At 32.6% G+C, this 24,323-nt stretch overlaps 1 protein-coding gene across 1 annotated transcript; it reads right to left on the reverse strand.

Annotated features, from left to right (window-relative positions):
- Positions 1-835: 835 nt before the first annotated feature.
- LOC132730069 (WD repeat and FYVE domain-containing protein 2-like) lies at positions 836-23,447 on the reverse strand. The gene is made up of 12 exons (XM_060715924.1): positions 23,267-23,447; positions 22,312-22,379; positions 21,555-21,628; positions 21,076-21,130; positions 20,247-20,397; positions 19,105-19,217; positions 18,127-18,253; positions 16,141-16,246; positions 10,623-10,724; positions 8,603-8,733; positions 7,860-7,968; positions 836-5,842 (listed from the first exon to the last, which is right to left on the reverse strand). The coding sequence occupies exons 1-12, from the start codon at positions 23,416-23,418 to the stop codon at positions 5,813-5,815; spliced, it is 1,218 nt and encodes a 405-aa protein (XP_060571907.1). The 5' UTR covers positions 23,419-23,447; the 3' UTR covers positions 836-5,812.
- Positions 23,448-24,323: the final 876 nt, after the last annotated feature.

Here is a 24,323-nt window from a genome sequence, read left to right on the forward strand (position 1 = left end):
TATTATTTACCAGAAAGCAGTTATTTGACTAGTGTTTCTACTTTCCATTTCAGTCCTTACTTCATTAAGAATGCTAACTTCGCCATTAATCAATCAAAACAGAAATAATTGGTTGGGTCTTGACTACATGGACACTGTAAAAAGAATATGGCCACTTGTCAGTTTTCTTGTTGATTGAAGACCTTTGGTGGCCCTCGATGCATTATTTCAGTCACATGCGGTCTGAGTAGAGCCAGCATCCTCCCGTAAACCAGCTGGATAGCTTCTGAACATGAATGAATTCATGATTTCTGTAAGGTTTCGAACCTAGGCAGTTTGCTATAAGTGGGTCATTGTCAGCAACCTTAAAGACTTAGCCAGGAGGCCAAGAAACAATGATGGAGGACAAAGTTATTACCATTTCATATTATTTTCAACCAATTTGTCATAGTAAATTTGTCTTTCTTAAAGCAGGAACTTATTACACTACGGCCTTTCCCTTAAGTCTTAGTTTATACAGAATTTATTTTAGAGCTAATAGACACACTCTTGACTCTGTTCCTGGAAACAACCAGTACTGAGCAATTCCTGGAAACAACCAGTACTGAGCAATGAGTGTAAGGTTTCTTGCTAAAGAAAACAACAACTAGCCCCTGATGGGGTTTGAACCCCCTTGGCTAGATCCTTAGCTTACTAGTCCAAGACACTGACCACTTGGCTATACTGCCCTCTATTCTTGTCCAACAGATCTCATCATCTTACAGATTTCTTGTCTAACAGATCTAACTGATCAAATTGACAGTTGATTAAACAATTAAATGGATCAAACCAAGAGTAAGATATTTGAAACTACAACTTGTATTTCAATACAATAATTTTATTTGGCTAATATCAAAATGTTAACTTTTCATAAGAAATTTCACCATTACACTACTTAAAAATTCATTACAAGTTGATCAAAAATAACAGTCAATTCATTTAAGGTGCTTTAAAACAACAAAGTGCCAAATAAATCATGATAAAGTTGAATGAAGTATGAGTATGTACACAAACAGAAGTAAGTGGTTGAAATTATATTTTGTCCAATGAAATGATTTGATTTTTCAAATTTTTTTGATACATTTTATTCATTTAATCAGCACTAACTTGACATTTAATAATATCCTGTTAAAACAAAGCATCATACTTGCACAATGTAAAGATTAAAAACATAATTTCAACCACTAAGTAGGTACGTTTTTGTTAAGTCAGCATTTATTCTATCAAATCTGTCGCACAACTGTGTCATGTCATACGGATTTAATTTCAACACATCATGCTGACTCACTAACACAAACCTACACATAATTCATTAATTCCACTACAAAAGGAAAGAAATGACAACTTTTTATATAAGAAATTTTAAGATTACATTTACAATGTTTTGTTCAGCATTAAATTGATCTGACATTGATCTAATGCTATTCATAGTAATACATGTTGTAAACGTGAAAAAAAACTTACTTGACAAAAACTAATAACAGAAAGAGAACCAATGTACGTAAAATCAATGTAATGTTAAGCAAACATGACCTTATTTCATTCATCCAACATGTCATATGGAATAACAATAATGATACAAATTATGTCAAAGTTACATTTTATTGCACATCAAAGTAAGGCATATAATACAATAATTGACCTTTTACACATACGGTCAACTTTTATATTTAATTTTATACACATTAGACAAAACACATCATCATACCTTCAAACATGAATTTTGACCTTGATGCATACAGGGTCAAACATGAAATTTGACCTTTACGCATAGGGTCAAATTTCATATTTAATTTCTATACACATAAGATTGAAAATGAAAATATACCACTATACTCATAGTGTCAAATATGAAATTTGACCTTTACATATACAGGGTCAAACATGAAATTTAATCTTTATACATACTGGGTCAAACATGAAATTTGACCTTTAAACACACTGGGTCAAACATGAAATTTGACCTCTACACATACAAGGTCAAACATGAAATTTGACCTTTATACATACAGGGTCAAATATGAAATTTGACCTTTATACACATTGGGTTGGCCACATAAATTATAGTCTTTGATCCCAAACATGAAGGGTCAACCAAAACAAATGACCTATGCACAAAAGGTGACCTTTGTATTTAAGATCAAAGTAAGCTCAATGCAAAAAAAAATCATAAAGCAATCACAAAACTGTGGATGATAAATACACAATGTAAAATATATATATATATATATTACATGTTTTAATATAATTTCAAACAATCAAGTTAAAAAGTTGACAGATTCAATGTGTAAGCAGGTCCAGTTACATATACTACAAACACAAATCAATCATGTACTAGTCAATTTGGTTGTTGTTAAAATTGACTGATGCATAATCATACTTTTCTTCAGAGATCATATCAAACGAGGCTAGCACTTATTTTACTACAGGTTGGACATAAACTCACACAAACAACCTTGCGGTTTAAAAGCAACACCAATCATCCCTAGTTTGCAAATAAATCTATAAAAATATGAACCGGGATATATAAACGGTGGAATTCAGACCTGCATTGTATTAGAAACAAGCAGCATAAGACAATGAATTTTATGTCAATTCTTCCAAGTTTATCTTACAAATATATTTGGAAATTTTTTTTTTCAAAAAGTCAAAAATAAAATATGATAACCTATGGAACATACATGTATCTTTTTCTTGCACTCATGGACTATGAGACTATGGCTTTATCATAGGCTATTTTAATTTCTACACTTGATGTCAAGGTAGCTGCTAATAAGAAAAACAACAAAATATGCTATTTAAACAATTATATGACCATTATTTCATAGTTATATCACACACATTCTAATATCATACACAAACAGACAGACCAGTTCTAAGAATAAACTTCATATTTTGGTTGGATTTTGAGTAAACAATTGTCCCCCTCCCCCTTGGTTTTTATTCCAATTTCAACACATTTTTGGTCATTTCTCGGTGGTCGATTCACCTAATAAGCTTTCTATGATAACTAACTAATAATAATTACCAATACTAAATGACCAAGTACTAATCCTACATGATTTCTGAACCAGCGGTGAGAGACAAATGACCATTAGACTCAATGTCCGAGATTAATTGTCACAGAGAAATTATGCTTCAACAACCCTTGTATTACTAATTTGATGCTCCCCCTATTGAGCTAAGCCAGTTACCACTGTCACCGTTAAAGTGAAATTAGTGAAGTTCCCGTTCTTACTGAGGGAGGGAGACATCACATACTGTTTTACTGATGAAAGCTCCTGTAGTGCTTAATTTTAGGCACAAAGCTTGAACTATGCAGGGTAGAATTACTGACCTACAGTAAGCATCCCGCACAGCTATAACAATAAATATTCAACACAAGTGGCAAAATTTGAACCTGCATCAGCAAGGAGGAAAAATAGATATAGAGCCAATAACCACCCAAGCACGGAGGTTTTGATAATCTGTTCTATAGGACAGGTTGACTGTTAACATAAATATAATAGAAAAAAAAGATGAGAAACTTGAAACATAAGAAATACAGCACACATTTTGTTTCCATATCACAGCAATACATGTAAAAATTCAATACCAATCTGCAATTCTACACAATAATTCTACATTAAAGCAAAAACTTGCAGCAACCACTTCAACACTAGTGGATGTTTTTGTTTGTTTTCATCACATAAATAAAAATATGTTCATTTGCTCTTGTGAGCAAGTTTCATAGAAAACCATGGGAGTTTGTTTTTTTTTTAGTCGGGTTTCACGTCACACCAACACAGTATACATCTTATGGCGACTGTCCAGCTTTACTGGTGGAGGAAGACCTCAGATGCCCATCCATGCATTATTTCAGGCACAAATAGGCACCTGAGTAGAACCATGTGAGTAAAATATCATTCTTAAAAATTTATTATGACAATTAACATTATTCACTGAATAGCAAACAGTGCAGACCATGATTAGATGGCACGGACATGCCAGCTTATCCAGGTCTAAACTGGACATATGGGTAGAATCATCCCGCCAGCAGGCCTAAGGGTTAATTACATTGTGGTGGCTGAACTGAAATTAAATGGGAAAAAATGCATTATATTGTAAAAACTTGTTCCCCTTTTTTGTTCTTTCATGTAACACAAATATTATCATTTACACTTCAAAACTATAGCACATGCACAATAAATCCTAAAACCATACATCTAAGATAAAGAAAAATTTTCTTGTGTCAAAATTAAAAATCTCTATCCTTTATGGATATCTAATGGCTGGGAAGGACCTAGCAAAGATAACATCCCCTTCCTATCTTGATAAAATGTTCAAAAAGCACAAATATTAAGATGAATTCTAGTAAAATTACAAGTGTGATTATTCTACATCTTTTTCAGCTCTCCTGATTATCCCAGGTATGAGGACTTTAGGCTTATGGTCTTTGAAAAGTATGATAAGTTCATGACCAAACAAGTTCACTTTATGCTGTCCCCAACAAAATTCAGTCAATCAAGATCATTATCAAAGCACCTATCAGCGTACCAAACAAGAACTGGAGAGTGCATATAGACAGAGCAAGAACGGAGAGTATCAATTACTCCTAAAATTAGCATTTAACTATTCATCACCTAAAATCAAAGCAAACAAATAAATATAAATTACATTAAATGCTGTATGTACCTATAAAGCCATTTCATCTCTCTTGAATGAAAATTTGTGCAGCCAAAACCTTCTTTTTAAGTCTTTCCTTTTAACAGATATCAATTTGAAAATGTTTTTATACAATGTACCATTATTATTATAATGCTGTGACCAGTATCAGAACATTAACAACTTGCCTACAACAATATACTACAGTATGAATTCACTGAATTTTAGTGTTTTGGTAGTCAAATCCCTTAAACCCACAGGGGTATGACTCCTTTTATGTTCATAAAATATGTTTGATAACCTTTAATAGTGCAATTGGAATGGACAAAAAATAAATTTCTGCCCTTGGATTTATGTTTTAGGTCATCATACATATATTTTTATAAACATTATAGGAGTCGTACCCCTGTGCTTAAACCATGGGCAAAATTCTAAACATTATAATTCTGTTATACAAATTCAGCACAGCTAGGGTAAAATAACTGACTTCTTATACATTATACAGTTTCAAATCACAGTTGGAACCTGTGATGACTAAACAGGAAGTGGTTTCATCAAGCGACTATGACGTCTGCCACTCTTTAGTAAATGAAGGCCTCAAAAAATCAATTATTTTAACATCAAAGAAATCAAGATTGGATAGGGTCCTTAAAATCAAAACTATATCATCAAGTTTGTCCCATTTTTTCTCTCTTCCAATAATACTACAAATATACAACCTTTCAATGAATATACAAAATAATATCTCACAAATCATCATGTATTATGAGATACATGTACTGTCAAATCAGATATTTTCATCAAGGTTTAATTTTTGCTAGTTCTGAAATTTTATAAAATTGGCAATAAATTTATTCTTGTGTAATAAATACTACAAAAGGTTTATTGAAAAAAAAAAGCAGGGCACCAGATAAATGCACGCAATGTATCTTATATAATTTTCACAGCATTTAGTGTTCTGTTACCCAACATGTAAATCTGCAGAATTTTGGTCTAAAGAAAAAATCTGATATTACAGTAGTTTTTTTAGATGACTAAACCAAGTGAGGTGACCTCACATTCTAAAATGTTTTTGTTTTATGCCGGTGTCTCCAGTGTCAGATATATAGAGCTGTTTAAATGTTGTTCCCTGTTCTTCACTAATGTATAACTAATGTAACACACTTGTCAGGTCCCATATCTGTAAAAATAAAAAAAATAATATATAGTAAGATATTGTTATATTTATTTATGTTTTTTATCATAATTATATAATTTCAATGTTTGTTTGTTTGGTTTACAGCGCACCTACAAAGTTATGGTCATATGGCGCTGCAACAGGAAAGATAATTTTGGTTAACCTCAGGTGTTACATACTTCAAAGCAAACACCAGCCTCACCTGCTGGAGCTAAGAGATGCATAAACCATTTAGTTGCCTCTTATGATCCATGGATATATGGTGGCTGGAATTCTTATGCCTCAACAATTTCAAATTCAATTATCCCTCTCTTATTTAGTAATAATAGATAAAGACATAGAGACATAAAGATATAGAGCTTCTGTCCCCAATTCAAACCAATGTAGCACGTTAATAACCAAGTAGCTTCTACTTATAGAAAACTGAACCCACTAACTAACAATACAAATCAATATAAGTAACTAAAACAAGGAACATTCCTTCATAGTTTTAACAATATTGGCCTATATGTATAGGAGTTTCTGTTTTAAGAGATTAATGCCAACTTATGAAGGCCGCACGCTGCACGACAGATGCAGTGATCACAGAAAGTTCACCCTTGAGCACTTTGTGCTCAGGTGAGCTTAAAATGCAACAAGAACTGTCGGAAGACAGTAACGCTCGACTATTCGAAAATTTGTCACAAGGGTGTTTCATTGAGTATAAAAATGCTTACCTATATGAATACATAAAATTGTCCGAAAAGGTACAAACCCTTCAAGTTTAAATACATTCCCTTCAGTAGATACAAGCTTACACACAAAAACTTTACCAAGAATTTATGAATCGAAAAAGGGGCATAATTATGCGAAAAAGTAAATCCGAGTTATGGGACTTGTGCCAATCATCTTAGATAATCACAGACAACAAGAGTGTGAAGTTTCAATCCATTCCCTTCAGTAGTTATGGAGATACCAGCTTACACGCAAAAACTTAACCAAGAATTTCTAAGTCGAAAAAGGGGCATAATTATGTAAAAAAGCAAATCAGAGTTATGGGACTTGTGTCAGTCATCTTAGATAATCACAGAGAACAAGTGTGTGAAGTTTCAATTCATTCCCTTCAGTAGTTATGGAGATACCAGCTTACATACAAAAACTTAACCAAGAATTTCTAAGTGGAAAAAGGGGCATAATTATGTAAAAAAGCAAATCAGAGTTATGGGACTTGTGCCAATCATCTTAGATAATCACAGAGAACAAGTGTGTGAAGTTTCAATCCATTCCCTTCAGTAGTTATGGAGATACCAGCTTACATACAAAAACTTAACCAAGAATTTCTAAGTCAAAAAAGGGGCATAATTATGTAAAAAAGCAAATCAGAGTTATGGGACTTGTGCCAATCATCTTAGATAATCACAGAGAACAAGTGTGTGAAGTTTCAATCCATTCCCTTCAGTAGTTATGGAGATACCAGCTTACATACAAAAACTTAACCAAGAATTTCTAAGTCGAAAAAGGGGCATAATTATGTAAAAATGCAAATCAGAGTTATGGGACTTGTGCCAATCATCTAAGATAATCACAGAGAACAAGTGTGTGAAGTTTCAATCCATTCCCTTCAGTAGTTATGGAGATACCAGCTTACATACAAAAACATAACCACAGGGACGCCGACGCCGACAAATGGGTGACTGCATTAGCTCAATTATTCTGCGAATAGTCGATCTAAAAATTAGAACTAGATTCAATTTTATAGAATTTTATAGCCTACATGCATATTAAAAGCCTATTGGACCTAGAATTTCTTTTTTCATTTCTCAAAAAACTGTTTATTTCTGGTGTTATACACTTTTGCCTTCTTTGAGATTATTAGTTGCAGTCATTTCCACCTATGAATGTGTCTTTAAAAATAAGCCTGCAGAAAAGTTATATTTCAAAACATAAAACCTTCAACTTTCAGACGGAAATCTAATTCTATAAAAGAAACAAGACCTTAAATGTCATTTCAATTTGGCCTAGTCAACAAGAATACACTTACCTTTATAACTCTGTCTTTGCCTACAGTTATTAAACGTTTTCTAGTTTCTTCTAAATACATATACACTGCTGCATGTTTGGCATCATGGAATGTTGCTAAAGGGGCTCGTCTGAAATTATCAAATAATTTGTACTAAATCAAACATAACAATTTCTGTCAAAACAATATTACTGAAACTGTGTTTTTCTTTATTCTTTTTGTTTTAGTTCCAGGAAATAAAACAGTTTATCAGAGATGTTTTTTTTTTAATGAAATTATCATTCATATTTTTGCCATTGCTTTAAAACTGTAAAAGATACACACCTGAAAATATAACCTCTACATCTTTAGCTAAAACAGCGAAAATATTCTGGGACAAAATATCTCAAAGTATGCTATACAAAAACATGTGATTTCTGTTCACATCTTAAGTGGTTCTTTATACGTAATTGCTTATAAAATATCAAATTAATGTGTCCACTAGATTTATTTAATTCCAGATGTACAGAGCAGTTTATATACCATGTCTTTCCCATGATTTTAAATTATGAAAAATGAATAAATCAAAGCCGAACAGCTGATGTTATCACACCAAACATCCTTATTGAAATAGTCTAAAAGTACACTTTCTTATCAAAGATAGACTGAATATTTCAATATTCTCCCAGGGATGATAAATAATTCAATTTCCTGGCAAATTATTTTTAAAATCAAAGCCTTCACTAACCTTATAAGGGGAGATAACTTAAAGATAAAGTACTCACTCTTCATCAGTTATCTTCTCATAACAATCATCACAGACTCGCACATCATACTCATATCCCATTGGGGGGATCGTAGATTTCATATTACTACATTTCTCACATACAGCTTTACCACATTTCCTACAGTGGTGCTGAAAATATGTGAGAAGTTTTAAATAAAATTAGCCCTTTGAGATTTAATTAAAATAATGGACCTGTATCAAGCCATGCACATTTGCTTCCACACAGAGTCTGAAAATATCATATTAATAAAATCTGTCATATGTTCCGATCGGTTCTGATCTGAATATCTGTCCCGAGTGGATTAGCCCATTGGGCAGTAACAAACCAACCAAGCAATATCTTAAAACAAAAACATGCATTACCATTAGATTTTATTGTTCTTTGTAGCAAAAATAATATACAGTCAACTATCGTTATCTCGACATCGCTTTTCTCGATATTTCGTTATCTCGATCAAATTCTGAAAGTCCCGTTTTTTCCCCTTCTTTATCTATATTGAATATATTTCTTTATCTCGATATTTTTATTTCGATTTTTTCAGTATCTCGATGTGATATTTCAGTCCCAATAGTTATTTTCACACTATAATCCTTTGTTTATCTCGACAAATAATTGTTCGTCTGCGCCCTCCCGCAGAGGTGTGAAAAACACAAAGCGGACGGTTATCGCTCAAAGCGCGTGTCATAATAATTAATGATGATATGTTTGTAACAAGTCAAGGTGTTTTGAAAGTATTGTTTATCTTATTAGCGTGTTGATTGACTTATGTCGAAAATGAGTGAATTTTCCGTTATGTATAAAACATACGAACACTGTATTTAATTCATTATTACTTTAAAAGTCCAAGAAATACGATACGAAATATAAATACGGTATATAAACACATTGGGAAAATGTCGGAGGCAGATGATAATATAAAGTTGTCTGAGAATCTAACACCAGTTGAACGATCTAGAGAAGGGCCCGGTAACCAACCCGGTAATTTATATGTGTTATTATGCAATGTTAAAGTACTAAATAAATAAATAAATAAAGTTAGAAAACAACGTTTTTGTTTTAGTGGTGTATAACTGAGTAAACCTCACTATGTGTTAATCACATAGCACCTAAATGCTGTATTTCCGCTGGTAAACATCCGTTAAATTATGTAACAAATTTTTAATTTTTATTATAAGGATTGACACAAGATTATGAAACATCGTACTTATTTGACTTATAAGGTATGCGCATGTCTTCTGTAAAAATTAGTTTTTGACATGTTCAAACCCTCATACGTTTATCTCGACATTTCGTTATCTCGATATTTTTTTGACGGTCCCGAAGACTTCGAGATAACGAGAGTCGACTGTATGTCCAAATCTAGCATTATTGCAGTCCAAGAATGAAGTAAATATGAAAATGAAAAAGTACACCCTGAAATCTCTAAATAGATTAGATATTAAATTTCCTCTAATTAGCAATACATGAGCAAAGTACAGTTACTGATTTGGAAAAGAATGTGTAGAGCAAAATACAAAACACCAGACTATTTACAAATGTACATAAAATATTACATTATACTATTATATGTTCATTAACATATTATATATTATAATCTTATATGAGCCGCGTCATGACAAAACCAACGCGCAGTCTGATCAGGATCCATGCTGTTCGCTATCAGTTTCTCTACTTGTTATAGTTTGTGAGCGAACAGCATGGATCCTGATCAGATGCTCACATTATAAATCATACAACATGAATAAGTTGTTATTTAGTCTTGCTGAATGATTCAATTCTATATTTGTGAATCAGTATTATATATCTACAATGTATGTCATGTATTTCATATTAACTGATAGAGAGACTGGTGACTTTATATTCTTGTAATATTAATTCATAATGTAAGTCAATATAAATGTGTTTGGCAAACCAATTTGTCTATCCCTCTTCTGTATCGTTTTTGCATCTTGCCTGGCAATACACAACCCTATCAGACAGGGAAGCCTGTCTCGGACAAACTAAGATATATTCTTACCTGTCTAATACCTATAGTTTTCTCCTGCCACATTTTTCTGAAGTTCCAAAAGAAAGGCTTCTCACATTTTTGACAATGATCATTCTCCGCCCACTCTGGTGTCTGATATAAAATATATAATAAACATTATTTCATCATGGAACACAATTTGACACAAAAGAGTTTTAATAATTCAATGTATGTCAAGGGTTTGGTTTTGCACCACAATAGCTCAGTAAACATTTAGAATAACTAAACACAAGGTTGCAATGAAACCATAATAGTAAGTAACCAATTTAACTATTTGTTGATACTGTATTAAAAATCTAAAGTCAAAACATTTTCTGTTACAACCAAAGTAACAAGAGCTGTAGGTGGTGCAGTGTGCTCAACTATTCTCAGTACTTGATAGTAAAACAAGAACCTGGATAAGTAAAATTTTCTTATTTCAAAAAGGGCCATAATTTTGTCAACAATCTTAGAGTTATAGGCATTGGTCAGTGATGACCTATTATGCTCTCAAGTGTGTGAAGTTTCAACCCATTCTCTTCAGTACTCTTTGAGATACCAACTTGCACACAAAAACTTAACCAAAGAGTGATTCCCAGACTGAGGCATGAGTCAGTACAAAAGGTCTCCCTATTCTTCAAATATTCGAGCTTATAAAATACTTAAAAACACATTTTGCAAGAGCAATTATATATTATAACAAACCGATTGGTTTTCTTATGAGAAAAAAAATTGAATTTAAACATGAGGTAATATTTTTATTATCTCAATTATTATATTATCTTATTTTGATGACTTTTGCTCTTCTTTTTTTTCTGTGACATCAAATGATGTTTCGAAATGTCAATTTAAAAAAAAATTCAATAAAAATAAACAAGAGGGCCATGATGGCCCTGAGGTCGCTCACCTGTATATAGGCCCCTGGAGCGGGGCCAGTTTAAACCCCAGGGCTTTTATTTGAACAAACTTGGAAGACACCCATTAGAAGATGTTTCATGATGTTAAGTCTTTATACACACATATAATGAAAAACAATGACCTTTCCACCCCCCACCCCTGGCAGGGCCAATTTTAATCCAAAGGCTTTTATTTGAACAAACTTGGTAGACACCCATAAGATGTTTCATGCTGAACATCTAAGCTCTAGCTCATTGGGTTTTTTAAAAGAACATTTTTTTAAGTTTTTACTATACACATATGGTTAAATACAATGACACCCTGGGGCTGGACCAATTTTGACCCCAGGGCTTTTATTTGAACAATCTTGGTAGACACTCATTAGAAGATGTTTCATGCTTAATATCTTAGCTCTAGCTCTTTGGGTTCTTTACAAGAAGATTTTTTTAAGTTTTTACTATATGCATGCATATAGGTAAAATCAATGACCCCCTGGGGCGGGGCCAATTTTGACCCCAGGGCTTTTATTTGAACAAACTTGGTAGACACTCATTAGAAGATGTTTCATGCTAAATATCTTAGCTCTAGCTCTTTGGGTTCTTTAAAAGAAATTTTTAAAAGTTTTTACTATATGCATATCAGGAAAATCAATGTCAGCCGGGGCGGGCCAATTTTGACCCCAGGGCTTTTATTTGAACAAACTTGGTCAACATCCATTAGAACATGTTTCATGCCAAATATCTTAGCTCTAGCTCTTTGGGTTTTTTAGAAGAAGATTTTTTAAGTTTTTACTATATGCATATAGGGAAAATCAATGACCCCCTGGGGCGGGGCCAATTTTGACCCCAGGGCTTTTATTTGAACAATCTTGGTAGACACTTATTAGAAGATGTTTCATGCCAAATATCTTAGCTCTTGCTCTTTGGGTTCTTTAAAAGAAAATTTTTTAATTATTTACTATATGCATATAGGGAAAATCAATGACCCCCTGGGGCAGGGCTAATTTTGACCCCAGGGCTTTTATTTGAACAAACTTAGTAGACACCCATTAGAAGATGTTCCATGCTAAATATCTTAGCTCTAGCTCTTTGGGTTCTTTAAAAGAATATTTTTTAAAGTTTTTATTATATGCATATAGGGAAAGTCAATGACCCCCTGGGGCGGGGCCAATTTTGACCCCAGGGCTTTTATTTGAACAAACTTGGTAGACACCGATTAGAAGATGTTTCATGCTAAATATCTTAGCTCTAGCTTTTTGGGTTCTTTAAAAGAAAATTTTTTTAAGTTTTTACTACAGTCGACTCTCGTTATCTCGAAGTCATTGGGACCGTCCAAAAAATATCGAGATAACGAAATAAACAAATTAGGGTTAGAACAAGGCGAAACTGATTTTTACAAAAGACATGTGCATACCTTATATCAAATAAACTATAATATCCCCATGTCTTGTTTTCATAGGCCTAGTCAATATTTAACAAAGTAACATAAGCGGATGTTTACCAGCGGAAATACGGGTGTCTGTGATAAAAACACATAGTGAGGTTTACTCAGTAATACACCAATATAGTGAATCGGATATCGGATATGGTTGATCCGGATATCCTCCAAGGTTATTTATCGGGTCTTTCTCGAGATTGTCCCACCGCTGATTGATTTGGTGGTGATGTTGTGAAACAATATTGCAACGATAACGTTTCTATACTTTCACTTTTTCATTTACATTTAAAGTCATAATGAATTGATACAGTGTTCGAATTTTTAAAAAGAATGTAAAATTCACTCATTGTGGACATAAGTCAATCAACACGCTAAATAGATTAACTTTTATAAAAACAGCTAAACTTGTTACAAACATAATCGTCATTATGACACGCGCTATTAATTGAGCAATTATCGTCTAGATTGTGTTTTTCACACGTCTGAAGGGAACAGACGAAGTCGAGATAAACAAAGGATAGTAGTGTGAAAATAACTGTTGGGGCTGAAATTTTACATCGAGATACTGAAAATATCGAAATAGAAATATCGAGATAAACAAATATTTCCAATATAGATAAAGAAGGAAGAAAATCGGGACTTTCAAAATTTCATCGAGATAACGAAATATCGAGAAAAGCGATGTCGAGATAACGATAGTTGACTGTATATGCATATAGGGAAAATCAATGACCCCCTGGGGCGGGGCCAATTTTGACCCCAGGGCTTTTATTTGAACAAACTTGGTAGACATCCATTAGAACATGTTTCATGCCAAATATCTAAGCTCTAGCTCTTTGAGTTTTTTAGAAGAAGATTTTTTAAGTTTTTACTATATGCATATAGGGAAAATCAATGACCCCCTGGGGCGGGGCCAATTTTGACCCCAGGGCTTTTATTTGAACAATTTTGGTAGACACTCATTAGAAGATGTTTTATGCTTAATATCTTAGCTCTAGCTTTTTGGGTACTTTAAAAGAAGATTTTTTTAAGTTTTTACTATATGCATATAGGGAAAATCAATGACCCCCTGGGGCGGGGCCAATTTTGACCCCAGGGATTTTATTTGAACAATCTTGGTAGACACTCACTAGAAGATGTTTCATGCCAATTATCTAAGCTCTAGCTCTTTGGGTTTTCTAGAAGAAGATGTTTGAAGTTTTTTCTTTTGGTTGCCATGGCAACCAGAGTTCTGCATTGAATGGAATTCTTTGAACAACTTTGTTAAGGCTTCACACAAGGAACATCCCTGTGAAGTTTCATTATGATCTGCCTTATGGTTTCAGAGGAGATGTCGTTTGAAAAGTGTGAACGGACAACGTACGACGGACGACGTACGACGGACGACGGACGAAGAGTGATCCTAATAGCTCACCCTGAGCATATGCTCAGGTGAGCTAAAAATAAACACAATAAACAAGAGGGCAATTATGGCCCTGAAATCACTCACCTGTATATAGGCCCCTGGAGCGGGGCCAGTTTAACCCCAGGGCTTTTATTTGAACAAACTTGGTTGTATATGTATGCATGTATATATATATATATATATACATATATATATATATCATAATATGTATATATATATGTATATATATATATATATATCTATATATATATATATATATATATATATATATATCATAATATGTATATATATATGTATATATATATATATATCTATATATATATATATATATATATATATTTATATATATATATAAATATTAAATATATATGTGTATATATATATAATATATATATATATCATAATATGTATATATATATATGTATATATATATATATATCTATATATATATATATATATTTATATATATATATATATATATATATATATATATATAAATATTAAATATATGTGTATATATATATACTATGTATATATCTAAAAAAAAAAAGTCGAGCTAATGAATGACCCCCGGGGCGGGGCCAATTTTGACCCCAGGGCTTTTTATTTGAACAAACTTGGTAGACACCCATGAGAACATGTTTTCATGCTAAATATCTTAGCTCTAGCTCTTTGAGTTCTTTAAAAGAAGATTTTTTAAGTTTTTACTATATGCACATAGGGAAAATCAATGACCCCCGGGGGCGGGGCAATTTTGACCCTAGGGCTTTTATTTGAACAAACTTTGTAAACACTCATTAGAAGATGTTTCATGCTAAATATCTTAGCTCTAGCTCTTTGGGTTCTTTAAAAGAAGATTTTTTAAGTTTTAACTATATGCATATAGGGAAAATCAAAGACACCTGGGGCGGGGCAATTTTGACCCTAGGGCTTTTATTTGAACAAACTTGGTAGACACTCACTAGAAGATGTTTCATGCTTTATATCTAAACACTAGCTATCTGGGTTTTTTCAAAGAAGATTTTTAAGTTTTTGCTATACACAGTCATATAAGGAAAATCAATGACCCCCGGGGCGGGGCCAATTTTGACCCTAGGGCTTTGATTTGAACAAACTTTGTAGACACTCACTAGAAGATGTTTCATGCTTAATAGCTAAACTCCAGCTATTTGGGTTTTTTAAAGAAGATTTTTTAAGTTTTTGCTATACACATATTAGGAAAATCAATGACCCCCGGGCGGAGCCAATTTTGACCCCAGGGCTTTTATTTGAACAAACTTGGTAGACACCCATTAGAACATGTTTCATGCTAAATATCTTAGCTCTAGCTCTTTGAGTTCTTTAAAAGAAGATTTTTAAGTTTTACTATATGCATATAGGGAAAATCAATGACCCCCTGGGGCGGGGCCAATTTTGACCCTAGGGCTTTGATTTGAACAAACTTGGTAGGCACTCATTAGAAGATGTTTCATGCCAAATATCTAAGCTCTAGCTCTTACGGTTTTTTAGAAGAAGATTTTTTAAGTTTTTCTTAATGGTTGCCATGGCAACCAGAGTTTTTAATGGAATTTAAATTTTTGAACAACTTTGAAAGGGGTCCACCTAAGGATCATTTCTGTAAAGTTTGGTTGCAATTGGCCATGTAGTTTAGGAGGAGATGTTGTTTGAAAAGTTTGACGCCATTTTTTGAAGGACGCACGACGCACGACGCACGACGGACGCAGAGTGATGACAAAAGCTCACCTTTGAGCACTTCGTGCTCAGGTGAGCTAATAAATAAATAAAAGATACCTCGATTCGTTTAGTTGCCATATCCCATATACCTATAATTTTGTCGTCTGCTGTGGAAATCAATTGTTTAGAGGCAGTTGAGTAAACAAGCGCTTGTACTCGGTCACTGAAAGAAAAAAAACAGCAATAATTATAACATGAAACAAGAGCTGTCGGTAGGACAGCAACGCTCGACTATTCTTAGTGCTTGATAGTAAAACAAGAGCTGTCGGTAGGACAGCAACGCTCGACTATTCTTAGTGCTTGATAGTAAAAAAAATGCTTGATAGAGTTACCTCCTCCTGTCTACAGGTTGGGGTCATGATGGTGAACAAGTGTGTAAAGTTTCAAAGCCATATGTCAATGGACTTTGAAAATATTTGAACTATTACAAAAACTTTAACGTAAATTCTAAGTCGAAAAAGTGGCATAATTCTGTCAAAATGCTTGATAGAGTTACCTCCTCCTGTCTACAGGTTGGGGTCATGATGGTGAACAAGTGTGCAAAGTTTCAAAGCCATATGTCTATGGACTTTGAAAATATTTGAACTATTACAAAAACTTTAACGTAAATTCTAAGTCAAAAAAGGGGCATAATTCTGTCAAAATGCTTGATAGAGTTACCTCCTCCTGTTTACAGGTTGGGGTCATGATGTTGAACAAGTGTGCAAAGTTTCAAAGCCATATGTCAATGGACTTTGAAAATATTTGAACTATTACAAAAACTTTAACGTAAATTCTAAGTCGAAAAAGGGGCATAATTCTGTCAAAATGCTTGATAGTGTTACCTCCTCCTGTCTACAGGTTGGGGTCATGATGGTGAACAAGTGTGCAAAGTTTCAAAGCCATATGTCGATGGACTTTGAAAATATTTGAACTATTACAAAAACTTTAACATAAGTGGTTACACCGACGCCGACGCTCGGGTGACTGCAATAGCTCTACTTATTCTTATCGAATAGTCGAGCTAAAAAGCCTTGATGAAAAGGTAAAATTTTCTGTAAAATTTTCTAAGTAAAGAAAAAGGCAATTTTTTTCTTTAAATCCATAGTACAGTTAAAGACCTTGGAGAGAGTCCTATTATGCTCTCAAAGAAGAGTATAAAATTTCAACATGTTTCAAAGCCTTATGTCAATGAATTTTGAAAATATTTGAGGTATTACAAAAACTTTAACGTAAATTCTAAGTCAAAAAGGGGCATAATTCTGTCAAAATGCTTGATAGAGTTACCTCCTCCTGTCTACATGTTGGGGTCATGATGGTGAACAAGTGTGCAAAGTTTCAAAGCCATATGTCAATGGACTTTGAAAATATTTGAGATATTACAAAAACTTTAACGTAAATTCTAAGTCGAAAAAGGGGCATAATTCTGTCAAAATACTTGATAGAGTTACCTCCTCCTGTCTACAAGTTGGGGTCATGATGGTGAACAAGTGTGCAAAGTTTCAAAGCCATATGTCAATGGACTTTGAAAATATTTAAACTATTACAAAAACTTTAACATAACTGGTTACGCCAACGCCGACGCTTGGGTGACTACAATAGCTCTACTTATTCTTATCGAATAGTCGAGCTAAAAAAGAAACATATAAACTCAAGAGTTTGAAATGACAAAATATAAATAGTGGCACTGTGACCTCTGACCTGGAGTCCAAAAACATAAAACATGTTCAAAGGTATAGAGACTAGAGAGTAATTAATAATTCTTAAATCTGATTGGTTAATATTGTAAATAGATAGCCAATGGAAGTAGTTTTCTGTTTAAACAAGAATCTATTCTATGTATAAATTACTACAGTACTTAACTTTAAATAAGCAATTGTTGGGCATTGTTTTCATGAGTAGGTAACACGACACTCATCGTTCAGAACTTGTTGGTTCCAAGAACGGATGTGAGTGTGTCTTTATAAACTTATAGGTTCCTACACAATCCAATTAAAATAAAGGCTTAAAACTAACTAAATTCAATTAGAAAAAACAAACCCAATAAATAATAAACACATTTACCGATGTCCCTGTAATTCAAAGGCAGTTCCTTGACGACCACCTATATCCCACACTATCACAGACTGGTCATAACTTCCGGAGAATAACAAGCTCCTACTGACATCCCAGGCTAAACTCCTTACACTACCTGTCATTCATACATGTATATACAGTAATATCTATATCAAAATGTTTCTGGTAGATGAGGTATATAGGTATGAAATCTATGCTTAATGAGGGTACATCAGACAGTTAGACACAAAATGCAGCTTTGCATGTCACTAGGTATGTCCTAAAAGAGTGTTTGAAGCACAAAGTGGTGATAATTTACCTCCATGCAATTTTAACAGAGTATTAGCCAAAGATATGAATTTTAAGCCGAAAGTAGGTCACTGTATGGCGGTCAATGAGAACCTAGTGAGTTCTAGTAAAATTGCAGCTCTTGTTATTTGTTTATACTGGTAGCACATTCAATACTTCACATAATGTATACAATAATATCAAATTATTACAATGATGTAACATTAAAAAAAGCGGAAAACATCAAAATATGTTTTGGAAAAAATATTCTGGTATCTGTATCGCAAGTATTTAATTGTAAAAAAAAATCACAATTGAAATTTACATGCCATTCTTAGTTTAATAAAACTTTTGTTAAAGGGAGGTAATAAATACTTTTGAACTTCTAAATAATATTTAAAGTACAGAAGTTGATACAATGTTTTAATTTCACAAATCTAATTTTAATCATTATTACGATATATTGGTAGAAAAAATATCACTGATATACATTATGAAAGTTATTTTCTATATATTCCTAAAATTTCTTCAAAAAGTGGAGTTAAAAATAGACATGGACTATATTATGACCTCTGAACTCAATTAATCCAAGAAGGTCTAAAGATTTGACTACAACCTACATCTGTACCATTTAGTCATTTCTATTTATATATGTGATGTAACATAAATATGGATATTGTAATATATACATGTACAAACCAGAGTGTCCTTTTAAAGTTGTAATTAGGTTAAAAGTTTGGTTGTTAATCTTCAGAACTGAAATCTGCCCAGACAAATCTCCAACAAATACATAATTAGACTGCTCATCAAATCTGCATCTATGTTAAGGATAATAACTTAAAACCACAACCTTTTTAATTAGCACAATGGACTTATTCAGCTCTGAATTCGGAACAGTCCATTCAAAGTTTAAGGGATTTCAAAATCAAAATACAGATGTTAAACTACCAACAGTATAGAGCCTAGTCAGACTGTATGGATGTACATACTGACATAGCTCTATACTAATGGCAAAGGCTTATCAATTTCTTCTTCTGCAGGTAAAAAGTTTACTCAGTCACTCAAATTAATTTAAGTATCCTAAAAAAATAAAATCCCTTTGAATTACAAATGGACTGTTCCGAAGTCAAGTAAGGCAGGTTTAACATACAAACTTAGTGATGTAAGATTACACTGCTTCACCATACTTTACAAGTACAAATCAATTTCCTTAATTTGATAACACAGGAAGCTTAATTGAACCCAAATGAGGAGCCAGACATTAATCATTTTATCTTAATTCTTTACATTGATAACTTCAATAATTAATTTCCTCAAGAAATATACATACATGTACATGTACTTAAAAATTGAATGTCAATGACTTAGAGTTTACAAGTTTTCTGCACTCAAGTTTTCTGATCTATCAAGCCTTTGTAGATCTTTTATAACCTCATAAAATAGAAGAATATACAAATCTTTACCACTTGGTGATGCTTAATATTCATTTATTACTTTTTTATTATTATATTAAGCACTTGAATTTTACATGAATTTTCTATCACATAAACAACAAATGGATATCTTTAATTCTTCCTAGTTAACACATTTACAATGTCTATTTTTTACCTTCAACATTTAGCCGACTTTTTGCAATGGATTTGTTTTACGGTAATTTGAATTTTTGAACGGTTCATCTGAGTTTTAAGGGATTTGCATGTATAAAATATCAAAATTAAGCTACCAACAGTGTAGACCCAGGCCAGGCTACAAAGATATCCAGGCTGGCTTGGTCTACTCTCTTGAAAAGGGTTAATCACTTTGGGCTCCTCATGTTAACTGTTTAGTTCACTAAAGGATACTCTAAACACAGACACCATGCTGAAGCTTGGTATCCACCAAGACGGCGCCCGGTCTCGGAACAATGCCACTGAAAATACTTGTCACGACCGCAACTTAACAGCCATTCTCGTTGTAATGAGAACTGCATACTCGTCACTCTGCTTTGATGAGCTGAAACATTTTAAAATAAATTACATCACTCATCATCTCAAAATGTTAGCGGTAAAGTGATTAAGGGATATAAATATAAATTGTTTCAGATAATTGTTAAACTCAAAGAATTAAGGTGAAAAATGAAATTTGCCAATGATTAAATACATAAAAAAATCAGGAAACCCCTCGATACCTCTAATCTACCAGACAGCTCCCTATATTTAAATTAGTAAAAAGGACGATTCATTTCCCAATCTTCTATATTTAGAAATGAATGTCACTAACACATTATAAATAGCTTCACTTTTGAAAATTCAAAAAAAGGCAAAACTATTACATAGATTAAGTAAGGGTTAAGAGTAAACATAACTATTTGAGCCGCGTCACGACAAAACCAACATAGTGGGTTTGCGACCAGCATGGATCCAGACCAACCTGCGCATCCGCCCAGTCTGATCAGGATCCATGCTGTTCGCTTACCAACTCTATTACAAGTGGAGAAACTAAAAGCGAACAACATGGATCCTGATCAGACTGCGTGGATGCACAGGCTGGTCTGGATCCATGCTGGTCGCAAACCCACTATGTTGGTTTTGTCGTGACGTGGCTCATTTATAGTAAATCTATATTCAATATTTGTTTAAGTATTTAATAGATGCACAATATTCTAATAATACAATTTATAAGAATATTTACCAAGGTAATCTCTGGTCAGTGACATTCTGTTAAAATCATCTGATACTGTAAATTCCTAAAATGCAGAAATTATTTCTCTGTTGATAAGAATGTATATAACATATTTTATTCTAGTTCATACAAATTTATTTTAGGCTGACTGTGTTGAAAGCTTTAAGCTTAATGAAACACTCTTGAATCCATTCCTTGAACCCACCAGTACTGAGCAAATGGTACAAATGTTCTGATTAAAGTAATATCTTCAAGTTAACAAATAATTGCTAATAGTTGGAATTTTATCCAGGTTTAAATCTTTTTTACCTCTTAGTTAGGTTTTTGTAGTTTGTTAACACTTTGTGCAGAAAAAAATTTAATCTATCATCTTTATATATAAAAATATATGTTTTGTTATGTTACAGCTCAAGAGAAAAAAAATGTATCAAAATAAATGAACTCAGCTGGTTGATTATACAAACTTAGTAATGAAAGGTATAACTTACAGATATAGTTCCATTATCAAGACCAATAAACAATCTTCTTGTCTCTCCATTGAACAACATACTCGATGCAGCAGCTAAAATTATACATTTTGTTTTTCACTTTGTATGCAAATTAATGTTTTCATAATTTGTTGACTTAATAGGGTACAATTAATTTAAAAACAAAGTAAAAGTAAGTTTTATTTATATAATTTTTTGAACATCCAAGTCTAGATGGTGTAAAGTATGTCAAAATGTATCCCTATCAAAATAAATGCAAAGATAATTATGTTTCACCCAGTGCATAGATTATATAATGCCTTGCTGACACTTACATTATATATAAAGGAGGAACACCTTTATGTAAGGTATGATATTAATTGTTAATTTTTGTCAAAAATTTCTTGCAATTTACTGAAATTTTATCAAACAAAATTTAAAGACTTACAAGAATCATCTGATATAACCTAGTTTACTATTATATTTTGTCCTTAGTTAAAGATCAAACACTACCTTGCGATATTTTTGTATATTTAAGACTCCATAATGCTTGTAATGAACATGCATATTTTTGTGTGAATAAAATACTGTTCAAACTCATGTTATGTAAAACACTGAACTGCACCATCTCTAGCTAGTGACAAAACCATATAACATTTCAGGAAGAAAATAATTTTGAATAATTAGTTTAAAGTATAATTATGTCAAAATTCAAACCTTTGAGTTTAATTATTTTAAAATAAAATGGAAAGTTTCTTGAAATTTGAGCATAACTTACCTGGCATTGTGTGGCAAATACTTGGCCAGTACTGGCCTGTGTCTCTTCGTAACCATACTCTAACAGTTCTGTAACATTAAAGTAATTTTTACAGCATAAACAATATAGATCTATACAGTAGAGATTTTAGTGCTGTTAGCTAATTTATTACTATTTGGCCTGAAGATGTTGGTGTCTTGAAACAATTAAATAAGTATTGTCATATAAAATGAATCATTAACTTAAATGTATTTGGAAGATAATGTCACATTCAAACATAAGACAAAACAGTGTATTGAATAAATTAACAGTTTTTACATGGATGCTGAAGTTATTCATTAAAAGCAAAAGGGTCAGGCAACATTAGAGAGTTGGCCCTACCCATTTTTCCAAGTTTTTATACTCCATTTGATGTGTATATATAATTATTAATTAACAGCTTTTCTTTATGGTGGAATTACAGGTTAATGTTTTGATAAGAAATACTTATAAATGCCTGCCAAAAAGTGGTCGCAATAATTTACTAGAGACATGGTCAGTATACTGATAATTTTTCTCAATGAATAACGAAATTAGGCAAATATTTTGTACTTTTGAAAACTGGACAGAGTGTTCCTATTTGTGATTTGTTTTAGGTGGTACTTTACTGTATCTTAAAACTCTTCATCTACACTTCATGTTAAAAAATATGCATTTTAATTTACAAAATAAAAAACATAATTTTAATCAATTAAATGGATCTAGATAAAATTTGCTTACATTGCTTGCAAGGTATTACAAGGACATTTCTATTTAAGCAAAGAATATATAAACCTTTTCATCTGCATATATTCATGACACTGATAATTGCAATGGCAAAATGTTGAAAACACAAAGAATAATGGAAGAAACAGCTGTTGATTAGTCAATTACAGCACTTCCTGTTTTTCAATTATACATTTTGACAGGTGTAAAACTCGTCTAACCCGACACTTACTTGTCATCACTCACTGAAATAACGCCCTCCTCCCGAGGGATAATACACGCCATGTTGACATCATCTTGATGACCCTCTATTTTACTTACTAACACTGGTTTTCGTACATTTCCATTCCCACTTTTGTTAGTGGGTTTGATCTCGGCAGCCATTTTGTTTAGTCACGTGATCAATTAAGTGCAATTTCTAAATTTAGCAACCGGCGTTAGCGTTTGACGCTTTAATAATTTGCATGCGGACAGTTTGCATGCCGCGAAATTTCAGTCAAGACACGAACTTTATTTTCATTATCCGTTTGTTTATTTTATGAGATCTATAAGACATTGACTTTGCGTAGATAGAGCATAGATCTACATGTCGATAATATATTTGTTCAACACCGGAATGTATATTTGACAAATAATTACAGACATAGAAATGCCAGCTGAATTATATTTTTTTCCATTGCCCCTGCGGTTATCTCTTTTCTAATATTTTGAAACAAAACATTATACATTGTACTGATATTTTTAAGTAGGGGTTTTACCATTGAGCAGAACTTTATTACGTTCATGAATGTGGAATCCGCTGGTAAGGAAATATACAAACATATTTCTTATATTTTGGAATTATTCTTTGTCAACATGAAAAGACAAAAAATGTTTAATATGGAACAGAATTAATGCATTTATTCTATCTTGCTTGATGACATTGGAACTTGCATTATGCTTGATTCCATCTTGCTTGATGACATTGGAACTTGCATTATGCTTAATTCCATCTTGCTACATGACATTAGAACTTGCATTATGATTGATTCCATCCTGCTTAATGATATTTAAACGTTGCATTATTCTTGATTCCCTTTTTCATTATTTCGTAGTGAGTGATAACTATTAAACTGGAACGAGCCATTTGGAATACTAAAATGTTAACGTCATATACATTTATGTATAAGCTACCTTTCTTCATGCTCTATACAAACTATTTATGGTTTAGTTTTTCTTGTATTACTTTTATGTAGAAGTCATTTAAAATTGACTATTTTTTGTTCCCTGATGGATTTTGTTAAAATGTG

Source organism: Ruditapes philippinarum, unplaced genomic scaffold (genome assembly GCF_026571515.1).
Source record: "Ruditapes philippinarum isolate M1 unplaced genomic scaffold, ASM2657151v2 ctg2466_1_1_1_1, whole genome shotgun sequence".
In the NCBI taxonomy this organism is placed as follows: Eukaryota; Metazoa; Mollusca; class Bivalvia; order Venerida; family Veneridae; genus Ruditapes; species Ruditapes philippinarum.